The sequence below is a fragment of the Benincasa hispida genome, chromosome 1 (genome assembly GCF_009727055.1).
Source record: "Benincasa hispida cultivar B227 chromosome 1, ASM972705v1, whole genome shotgun sequence".
Classification (NCBI taxonomy): domain Eukaryota; kingdom Viridiplantae; phylum Streptophyta; class Magnoliopsida; order Cucurbitales; family Cucurbitaceae; genus Benincasa; species Benincasa hispida.
The window spans coordinates 4,347,438-4,359,054 of NC_052349.1; the positions used below are offsets into that span (position 1 = coordinate 4,347,438).

Sequence of the window (11,617 nt, forward strand, 5' to 3'; positions counted from 1 at the left end):
CCATATACTTTTAAATTTGTTTTTATATATGGTCTTAAACTTTACCATGTGTATAATAGGCCGGTAAAATTAGTTGTTATAATATATATAAATTTTAACTTTATGTCTAATATGTGTATGTTTTTTTAGAAAAAAAAAAATCAATCTACTATCTATTATTTATTAAATTAAAACTATTATTTTTTTCTTAATAATTTATTAAAAATAAAAAATATTTATATATTTGTATTTGTATTTGTATTTATACTATTGAAAAATTAAAAATATAATTAATATTTTAAAAGTGATTTTAAGTGAAATAAAAAAGAACGTGAAGCGGGATTCAAACATTCGATTGAAGTTCACTAAACACTTCCATGGAACCTATGAAGCACAAATACTTCATGTGAGGCAAAGAATCCGTATCAGACACATATCAGATATCGATACTTCTAGATACTTCTCATATACGTATCTGATACGCGATTTGACGTATCTATTTCTAGGCATACTTTTTTTAAAGAAAAAACCTAGCAACTCACCTAATCGTTCCCAATCTAAAACTAAGCAACCTATTTAAAAAGTTCACTACTCGAGTCCAAAACTAAAAGGAAAACAAATAAATAACAGACCAACCCTAGACTAGAATCATCTAATCTTCATCTTCACATTTGAGTCCCCACAAAGTCTACCAAAATATAAATCATTTGGATATCTTTAGCAATTCAATGAAGAAGTTCTTCGTTTATCTTCATACTTCTCCCTCTAATCTTCTTCTTCTTTTTTGCAATATGAGTCACTTTTCTATTGCATTTTATTAACTATTGTACTTCAACACCTTAGATGTACTTTGTTTGTATTGTATTTCAGTGTTTGTATTCTATTTTATGCTATTGTTATTAAACTTGTATGCTAAATTTATCTATATCTTAGATTTTTTTTTAAGAAAAAGAAAATGTATCTTCAACGTATCATCTCTAGACGTATCTGTATCTTAGTTTTTTAGAAATTGACGAATCGCCTTATCCGATCTTGTCCGTATCATGTAGCCGTATCTTTATCTGTGCTTCATAGCATGGAACCCATGACCACTGTGCCAAAACTCATTCATGATATTTTGAGCGAATAAAAAAAATATAAATACACAACCAGAAATCAATCCACGAACAGTAGCTACCAGGTGCAACAGTCGGATGTCATGCCCGATATGACGAGACATTTTATCACAACTTGGATGTGGATCCTACTTACAACAACTATATTTCCTTAAATATTTTGAAAACAACTATATTTTTCTAAATATTTTTTAAAACTACATTTAAAAAAAACCCCGTTAATTTGCCCAAGAGTTCACTAATAAATCTCATATATATATAATTTCAGTGTTAATATGCACGAGATTAGTACGAAGATTTTATATATTTTCTATATATTCCTTTTTTTTTAGCAAAATTTGATCTTGTCCAAAATTTTAAAAATTAAAACAATCACTTGAGATCCATTTGTATAATAAATAAAATCATTTGAATGTATAGAAATTCATATAACCATGAAAACATAAACTGAGTTAAATATTTGAGAAACTACATTATAATATTTGGTAAAGATAAGATTACATAATATTTGAGATGTACCGTCCAATTCAATGGATAAGTTAGAAAAAGTTAGATAACGGGTAAGCTCGATCAAGAAAATAAAGGAGAAGACATGAATGTCGAAGTTAAAAATGCACATATAGGGAAAGACGGAATGGATTTAATTAATTTTGCAGTAATACACTTGGAAAAAGAGAGGAGAAATGAAGGAGAGCTTGATCAGAATCACGAGAACGACTACCCACAAATAATAAATAATAAGCCACATGCATTAATTAAATTTGAAGATTTTATTTTAACTTGATTATAATTTACAAAGGGTATTCATTACAATTACAATATATTTCCATTTTCTTTATTGCAAATTTTCTAAAATCTTCATTAAAGTAACCATTTTATTGATGGTTTAGGTTATTTTGCAAGGTAGAGTTAATCCTCTGGAAGATTCCTGCTAAGGGTTAATGATTTGGTTTTTTATATATATATATATATATATGTCTAGTAGATATTCTCTCACTTAAAATATTTTCTAAGTGTATTTTCGTTAAATTCTTAAATTTCAAAAGCACGTAGATGAGGGAGATGAAGAAAAGGAGAAAGAGATTAAACATTAAACAAATCATATCAAATTGATAATTTTGCCAAATCAATTATTTAACTCATCATTTAACGATCACATCATTTTTTTACTCAATTAACGGTCCAAGATGCCTTAGGGACCATTTAGAAACATTTCTCAAATCTTCGGGATTAAAGTGTTCATTTTTAAACTTCTAAGACCAAATAGACATTAACTTCAAACCCCGATACCATAACTGTATTTTGTCCTTTTTTTTAAATTACTCCATGTGGGGATATTTTTGTTGATGGATAAATCTCAAATAATAATTAAAAAAAATCATTTTGTTATTTATCTAATTTCAATTTCTCTTTTGCATTTTTAAAAATGAAACTTTCTATTTTGCCATCCTTCTCGTTAGTCCTTTCAAATTTAAAATTAGTTTTGAAAACTAAAAAATATAAGTTTTAAATTTTTTTTTTTTTATATATATATAGTATTTGACTAAGAGTTCAACTCTATTACTTAAAAAAGATGCAAACTATTATAAGAAATTGTGAGATAATATGTTTGATTCTTTTTTTTAAAAAAAAAAATTAAATGCAAAAATAGAACTTACATGTTGTAAAGTAAATCATTTATCTTCATATTGGTGCTAGAAATAATAACACATACATATAGTACAACAATGAAAAATATGAAGATTCGGAACAGCACAAATAAGAGAACAAGCCAAATACAATTTACAACATAAAAAAATAGCGTAGAAAAGTTTATATATATATATAAGTTAGAGAATTGCCTTCTTTTTGCAATAATATAGATGTCTAATAGCCTGGAATCTTCAAATGATCCGATAATTCGAATTATATGGACTATCTATCCAAACTATAAGGATTGTGTTAGATTAGTTTTATTCTTAGATTTGGTTGAAGTTTTTCTATTTTTCTTGAATTGGGTTGGGTCGGGTCTAGGGTTGAATAAAAAAAAAGAGAAATTGGATAATATGGCAAAATTTTAGGTTTTGTTTGGATATTTGACAGAATTTAGAATTAATAAGATTTTTAGCAAATCATACCGCGGGTAGATTCATCATTGTATTCCCCTCAAAAAAAAAGAATATTTCACCCAAAGTTAGTTACATTGCCTATTTTTCTTTTAAAAAAATCTTTATGTATCTAAATATGATATTCTAGTTTTCAAAATCCCTTCATTCTCAATTTTCTTTTTTCTCTTGCTCTCCTCCTTCTTTTCCCTCTTCTTCCCCGCACACATAACACACCGCCTTTCTAATGGTAATATCGTGAAATCGAGACCCACTAACGATAATATCGATGACTACATTTACCTTTAGATTCCGACACCTCAATGTTTCTTTCTAAACTCATACCCCATTATTTATCGTTTTCCTTCAATTTTTCATAGTTTTTTTCTTGACAATTTTTTATAGGTTTTTTCTTAATTTCTCTTCTAGAGTGTTGACTAAAAGTTTGAGATTTTTTCAATCTTGTTGCCCTTTAATCTTGTGATTTTGTTTCGACATAAACCTTAGGCAATTTCACAAGTCCATGATTTCTTTTCCTTATTTTGGTTCATATTTCAATTTTTCAAGAAAATACTTAAAAATTATGCATCTTTCTTAAGAGTTTATAATATTTTAAAACTGTAAATGGTTTGTTTGAATATCTAAAAATTTTGTATTTTTACTTATACTTTTAAATATTTTATTTTAACTCTTATGCTTTTATTTGGCTTTCTGAATATACATTAAGTTGTAATATATTATATTAAAATATAGTTTTTTTTTTTTTACAAAGGTAAATCCAACTTATGTATATAGAGTATTTGCGAAAGCATTTGCAATATAACAATATTGTATTTCTTATATTTTTTTTAGAGTTTGCAATATTCCTACATTGTATTTGTTATATTTTCGAGAGTTTGCAATAGTCCTACATTGTATTTCTTATCGATTGCCTTTGAATAACATTAATTTTTAAGTAATATTGTTTAAAAATGATCCATTGCAAATTATATGCAAATACTTTGAATACCCATTAGTTTTGTGAATGGGTATTCAAAGTATTTGCATATAATACTTGAATAACATTAATTTTTAAGTAATTGTTTTTAAAAATGATCAATTGCAAGTTAAAAGTTAACTCCTCTTTTTTCAAAAAAAGAAAAAAAAAAAAAGTGTTCGTATTTCATGTCTACCAATAGATTGGTAAACATGATTGTAATAATTGAGTTAAATAATTTTTATATATTATGTATGTTTTATTTTTTTTCATTTTAATAGTAATGAAATCTACGTAGTTAAAATTCAAATTATAAGTAAGATTTGATAGAATTAAATTAATAATTCAGAAAGTTTTTTTTGCTCTACGTTAATCTTAAAATAAGTTGGGTTGACCCAACCGAACCAAAATTTAAAAATATTTGCTTTTGTACCATGTTTATAATAGATATTATAAATATTTGATAGATAAGAATTTAGTTTTATAAGATTTTAATTATTGGATATATTTGGATAATTTGGATTGCCAACTAAATTCGAGTTGGTCCAAAAATACACCACAACCCAACCCGTGCACCCTAGTCTAAATAACCGCTAGTAAGAGTTTGATTGAGATTGAATCCATTTCAATTCTCTCTTTTCTCGACAAATTTGTAAGAACATATCAATGATATACCCTTAGCATACGTTTTTCTGATAAGATATATCAATGTTAAATGAAGTGACGTGCTTTTATCACACATGCTCTAAAACGGATACATAAATCAAAGTTGAAAATTGTTGTTAAAAAAACACAAGTTTGGACATTATAATCTGTTATAATCTCCAAAGTGAACTCCCTCAAACAAAAGAACAATATTGACTAGTAATTTCAATTTTTGTTATTATATAGTTCTTTTATTTTATTAAATTAATGGACGTAACATTTAAGTTAGTCTAGATTTATCAATTAAAACCAGAATTTCAGTTTCAAAGACTAGTTTGAGTTGAATTTAGGCCATATTTACTGCTTTGACATCATATTACGATTGATTGTTACGTTTAGCCTCAATGTCAATATTCTTCACATTCAATATCATAAATTAAAAGCACTTGGAAAAAGAAAATGCACATTTAGTCCTCAAAAGATCATTAAATTTCAAAATTTTATATAATTCAAACATGAATAATCTTTTTAAATGTCAGAGCAAAAAAAAAAAAAAAACCAAAAGAAAAAAGAAAAGGAAAAAAAGAAAAACAACAAAGCAATTACCTATTGCCACAGCAACATAAAAGGAAAAACATTGAAAGTGAAACAGACCTATATGAAGAAATTCTCGAGGAACTCTACCTTTCCGTGTCCTACTTTGGGGGGAAAAAATCAGATATCACAATATTATATTGAAGGAAAACCCAATGAAGCTCATAAAATATGAACCTCCCAACTCTATTTTAGCATGGTTCAGTTCAATTTTGATGCCTGGGCATCGAAAAAGTTATTTGAATTGACCAAATATGGCTGCTACTTCTACAAAATCTTAGATGAATAACCAAAAGCATCTTACCATCTCATTCTCATGCATTTAACAGTTATAAATATGGCAACTACATTCTATCAGCCGCATCAAACCTTTTTTAAAGAATGTACAGAAGGTATTATCTGTCAAACTATAAGACATGACATGTCAAGTTATTCCTAATTTACAGATGACTTATAGTCTTGTATGGCAGTGGGGAAAAAGGACTAGAATTTCTAACCCGGAGGATGCTGTATCGTGTGATATGCTATGGTGTTTCGTTTTATTCTTATTGTTTCTTCTAGGTGGGGGTTTCAAACTAGCTAGCTGCTTCTGTGAACGCTCAAGGATGAGCTTCGCCAGCAACGTTTCTTTGACACATCCTGAAAACAGAGCCACCAGATCATCAACAATGTCGATAAGGAAAATGTGTATTTGATGTCAAGAATGGCTCCACGATGATTAAAAAGGCAGGCAGAATTTCAGAAATGCAGAGCATTTATGTTTTCCTTGCAATAAGATGAATGGAGAAAAAAGATTTTCATTCTACAATGTCACTGAGCTGTTAAATTTGTTTAACAATATATTAGTGGGTATAGATCTTATGCATATGGTATATAATTAATTAACTGAAGATTGGTTGATGTACCTTTGAGGATGGAGGCAATGGAGCCTGCAGAGCTATCTTTCCAGGATCTATCAGTTGGATTTCGCGAAGGTGATTTGTTATGTTTTCTAAAAGTTGCAACTGATTGTTCTCCTTCTCTTTGTGCTCCACAGAGAACTTGAGTTTTTCTCTTCCCTCTTGAACAATTTTTAGCCTTCCTCTGAGCCACTCAACTTCATTGCCAATTTTTGACCTTTCATAATCAACAGCAGACATTGAATTTCTACGCAATTCAGAACGCAAGGAATTGCTTCGAGAACGAGCCATTGGTGGGAATCTACTAGTGGCATCTGAGCTGGTTCTCATGATTTCTAGTTCACTCTGCAACAAGATGAAGGATGGACTGTCACATTTAACTGGAATACTCGAGGTACCATTAACCGATGGTTCTTCACTTGCATTAGCAATTGCTTCATTTAAAATTCTAGCTTCATCTTCAACGACATGAATATCATGAGGATGGGGATCTGTAGTGTTCACAGAGTCGATATCTCTTGTCCGCATCTTTTGATGGTCACCATTCTTTTCCAAATTGTACTCAAGACAAGGACGAATTGTTTTAGTCAATGCCAATTTGTCATATGAAACTTCGTCAACTTTTTCTTGTTCATCTGCAATAACTTCCGTGCATTTCTCAACCTTACCTAAACCATTTGACTCGTTGCTTTGCAGATATGGATCCAGTTCATTTACTTCTCCTGGTACAATGTATAACTTCTCATCCTCTATCATGCCCTTTCCTTGCAACTCATAGTCAATCTCTTCACTGCTCTTGAAGTTATCAGCAACTTGGTGCAACAACATGCCCCTAGCTTTTGCAGCACCAGCAACTTCATCCGCTGGAATCAATGACGACTCCTCCCCAAACTCGAAAGTTAAGTTCCGCGACTCCACTGATGGTATCCCATATTGCAAAGAATGTATTTTGTAATTGGCACCTTTCTCGTCTCTAGGGGATCTATTAATGCATTGAAGCATATGTGATGGATCTTCAGTTGGATAAGGGGAACAAGGGGTCCTTGCAGGTGTAAATTCCGAGTCAAGCATATCAACACCCGCTCCATCGTCATCAAAGAAACTTTTCCGAAAAGCTTCAACTTCCTTCTCTAAGAAATGCATTTCCCGCTCTCTCCTCACTAGAATTTCTTTAAGAATACTCATTTCCTCAGCATCATAAGCAGTCTTCTCCTCTATCATCCTCTGGTATTGCCTAGCATCCATTTCTATTGATGCCTTCTCTTCCTGTAGACGCAATATCATAGCCATGGCCTCATCAGCAGCGGTGGCAGCAGCACTTCTCTCTTTCTCGAGCTCCAGGTACAGGGTAGCACGCGCTGTCTGCTCTTCTTCAAGTGCTTGCTCCAATAGTTTGATTGTATCACTCTCATTACCATCCAAACATAACTCCCCTCTGCACCTGTTCCCAGCCTCTTCAACAGATGCTTCATACATCTCTGCACATATTTTCCCATCATAAGAATCATCTAGTTCAAGATTGGGAAATACTTTATATTGGTCGCTGTTGTCTAATGAAGCCTCCCTTTCATCTACAATTTAAGTAGAACACCCAGATTGCAGTTATCACCATGAAAATTAAGAAGAAAATGCAAAATTTCTCTCACAAGGAAACTCAAAACTTCCGTTAGAAAATAATGGTACAGTAAAATAAGGAATAGAGTGATGAGCATGACCAAATAAAGAAAACTTTTACTGCACTATTCAAGACATTCACTTGAAAATTAAATGTATCAGACTTGTCAAAAAGTAAATCATCTGAAATATCAAAATGTATGATCTCAACCCCCAAAATTCATATTCAAAATATAATCTGGTTTCCATTAAGTACAATTCTATAACTTCTAAAAACCCAATTTTCCAATCAATCCCCCAACAGTTAAGAGTCCTAGGATAAATACTATACTACAATAAAAACAAAGTTCCAGAGACATAGTTGTCAGCCATTTGTCGTCCTAATAAGCTCGTAACTGGCACGGAAAGGCAACATAAATGATCATGGCATTTTAAGTTGATCTGACAGGGAAAGAATGACAAATGGTATATATTAAATTTTATCACCTCCAGAATCAACAGAAAAGAAGCCATCCTCAGTATTGTTATCCCCAAATCCACTGAAGCTTGAAGGAGAATGAGAAAGGTCTTCCAGTTCCACATCCGACTGTGAAATGTTGTTCAGAGATGCTGATATGACCTTCCTGACATCCAGACCACCTCCACGTCGCAATTTGTTGACACTGGGAAAGTCTCCATAAACCATACCTTGTGGTGACCTGCTTTTAAAAGAGGAACAACCTGATGCTTCACCTTCCAATTCAACATGAGCCTCCTTGACATTCCTCTCGTGCACCAACACTGACTTAAAACAACATTTTGGCTCATCCCACACGGAATCTAATGGGAACTTTTTCCTAGTCGAATCTAGGACTGAAGATATTTTTCTGGACGAACGATCCACTAGTAACTTTTGGAAGCAGTGATCACTACTAAGGTTTCCAAATAGCCCATCACAAGGGCAAGGCAAACATAATCCAAACAGTGCAAGGAATTTGGATGTAAAGAAAACAAGAGTCGAGGCACATAATAATAAAAAAGCTATACCAAGATCAAGAAATGCAGCCACTAATCCATTAAATGTCCACAGTCGTATAGCTTCACATGCCATTTCCTACAAAATAACTTCAATATCCAATGCAGCCACTACTTTTCTAGTCGCTAATATAAACACCTTGTCAACGACGAACCGAAATAAGATCGATACAATGAATGCTTCAAGCAACAAAGAAAACGACAGAATATAAAACAAACCCCCGTTTTCGCCGGTGAGAAGTTCAGACAATCGAACGAGTGCCTTTTTGAATCTACGAATCTATACTAAATACAACCGCAAACTTCACTTTTCCGCTACAGTGAGCATCAACTGTACCCACAAAAACTTAAACAGCAGAAGTGTAAAAATCGAACAGAAACCAACATTTCAATCGAACTTCCATTAGCTTTCAACTCTAGCAACTTAAGAACAATATGCTTCCAAGAACAAGAACAATTAAAGTGATTCAATGGTGGCCGTTTCCACTTTCGATTTCTCGAATATAAAAACCCTAATAAATTTCCATAAAAGTTTGATTTAATAACGTCGTGTGATGAAGAGGATCATAACGCTGAGGAAAATGGGAAGAAAAATCGAAAGATTGAATTTGGAAAAGGAAGAAAAATGGATAAAGACGAGCTTAGCGAAGCGAGTCGATTTGCACGGACCATGTTAGGATATTTTCCACGCCAGATCTGGCGCCGATGGGATTGCCACGTGGCCCTTAGCTTTGACTGATCTTGACGTGTAGTCCACGCCCTCTGAGCGTCTGAGCGCGTGACTCGCTTATGAGCGCACTGAGAATTCTTTCAACTTGTTTTTCAAAATTAAAACAAAAAACAATTTTGCTTCTTGATCTTTTATATTGATATATTCTTCTTTTAAAGAACATTATCAATTTATAACCAATACTTCTACGAAATTTAAAATTAAAATTTTAGAAGTTTATTTAAAAAAATTAAAAAAAAAATTTTATAAGCAAATCAATTTAAATTAATTATTTTTTTTTTAAAAATTCATCTATACATCAATTTTAATAGTTCATAATACATATTTTTTTAACGAATTTTAAAATATAATATAAATTAATACACTAACAAAAGTTAAAAATTTTAATTGATATATTGAAGATTTAATGGTCTAAACTAATATTTTCCATTTTTTTTAATACAGCAGTTTAGAAGTAGGAGATTCGAGTATGACATGTAACTTTAAAATAAAAAGTTTATGAATCTATTTGACAATTTTTAAAAATTAAAACTTTTTAAGTTATTTTATGACATTTTACAGCAGTGCAACATACAACTTTTCTATAGAGATGCAAAAAAAAAAAAATCGAAAAACTCACTTAAATCCATCAAAGCCACTCATTGATTTAGATTGAAGTATGTATATAATAAACGTCAAATCTTACTTCAAAAGGTGCCTTAGTTAAGTTGGTGAGAACACGGCCTAGTATTCTCCAAATCGTTAATTCGGAATCGGTTACTCCTCTACTTTCCCAAATGATCCTCCCACCTTAACACCACTTTTGCCCAAACACATTTAAATTACTATTCCTTCACAATATAAATTAGTTTATAGATAATTTTAAATATGATCAAAAGAACTTAAACTAAAATAAGTTCTATGGGTGAGAGACATACGTCGTAAAAATCAGATGGTTAGATCTCTCACGCATACCATCGTCTCGAAGAATTGAGTTATTTTCGTGTCTAACATCATATACAATAATGACAATAGAATAACATTATGTAATCTAATTCACAAGATCGTCCGAATATTACAATTCAGCAAATGAAATAAACAAACAATAGTGATTAGTATGTCACTATAATCACTAGGCAAGTCGTTCAGTTTTGAATATCGTATCCATCTGACCTTATTTTTCAAGCCATTGTCTTCATTTCTATACGATTGCCTTGAAGTCTTCTTTCCTGTTTCGACTTTATTTAAGAGAGAGTTCTTCATCCGTGTCGATTCCAACCCAGTTAATGAAACCAAATAGAAACTCCCTGAAATTCACCTTCCCACTGTTGTTCCAGTCCATTTCTTCTGCATTCATCAAGAAAAAGTTGGAAATCAATATAAAACCAAAGTTTAAATACTACTGCAATCCCTGTACTTTTGATTTTTGTTTCTATACATTTAACTTTGACTATTTTGATCTTTATACTTTTAAGAAATCACCATTTTAGTCCCTTAAAAATGAAAGTAAAGAGACCAAAATTGTTAATTTATAAAAGTTCGGAGACCAAAATGAATCAAAGTTGAAAGTAAATAAGTAGAAAAAAATTTAATGTGTCAATCTAGTAATCTACTTTTCTAGCTCAAATGAGTAATGTATTAGACACATTGTTTGACCAGATAGTTTTAACTTTCAAGAATGATTTGTAAAAACAAAAACAGAAACGAATATGGAGTATCTTTAATGAAGGGAGAAATACTGAATCTAGTCTTTGTAATGCGTGCAGGGGATCTCTCGTATGGAGAAGCCTCATTCAAAGCCTTGACCATTTCTTTCCTGTTGAGCTTGCCATCGCCATTTTTATCTAGAAATATGAAAGCTTGGATGATTGTGTCAAAAGTTGCTTCAAGTTGAGGTGAACCCAGCTTTGATTTCTGTAACAAAACTCCAGGATGGTTATGGCTAACAGAATGAAATGTGGGTGTGTCTGTGTGTGTGGGGTGGGGGG

General features: G+C 31.4%; 2 protein-coding genes across 6 annotated transcripts in view; both read right to left on the bottom strand.

The window, feature by feature from the left end:
- Positions 1-5,670: 5,670 nt before the first annotated feature.
- On the bottom strand, positions 5,671-9,605 carry LOC120082482. 2 transcript variants are annotated; one of them, XM_039037680.1, is made up of 3 exons: positions 8,393-9,605; positions 6,299-7,770; positions 5,671-6,032 (listed from the first exon to the last, which is right to left on the bottom strand). In XM_039037680.1, exons 1-3 carry the CDS (start codon positions 8,994-8,996, stop codon positions 5,973-5,975), a joined length of 2,136 nt encoding a protein of 711 aa, XP_038893608.1. In that variant the 5' UTR covers positions 8,997-9,605; the 3' UTR covers positions 5,671-5,972. The 2 variants fall into 2 exon arrangements, with proteins under 2 accessions (XP_038893608.1, XP_038893600.1); XM_039037672.1 differs by having other exon boundaries at positions 6,299-7,863; positions 8,393-9,600.
- Positions 9,606-10,608: 1,003 nt separating this feature from the next.
- LOC120081409 (probable calcium-binding protein CML22) overlaps positions 10,609-11,617 on the bottom strand; it is an 8,217-nt gene continuing 7,208 nt past the window's right edge. For 2 of the 4 annotated variants that reach the window (XM_039036253.1, XM_039036270.1), the window contains exons 4-5: positions 11,369-11,543; positions 10,609-10,976 (exon numbers count right to left, since the gene is read on the bottom strand). In XM_039036253.1, the coding sequence (XP_038892181.1) occupies positions 10,870-10,976; positions 11,369-11,543 (282 nt within the window). In that variant the 3' untranslated portion in view covers positions 10,609-10,869. The remainder of the gene's footprint in view (positions 10,977-11,368; positions 11,544-11,617) is intronic. The other 2 variants (XM_039036261.1, XM_039036277.1) reach the window with 1 other exon arrangement.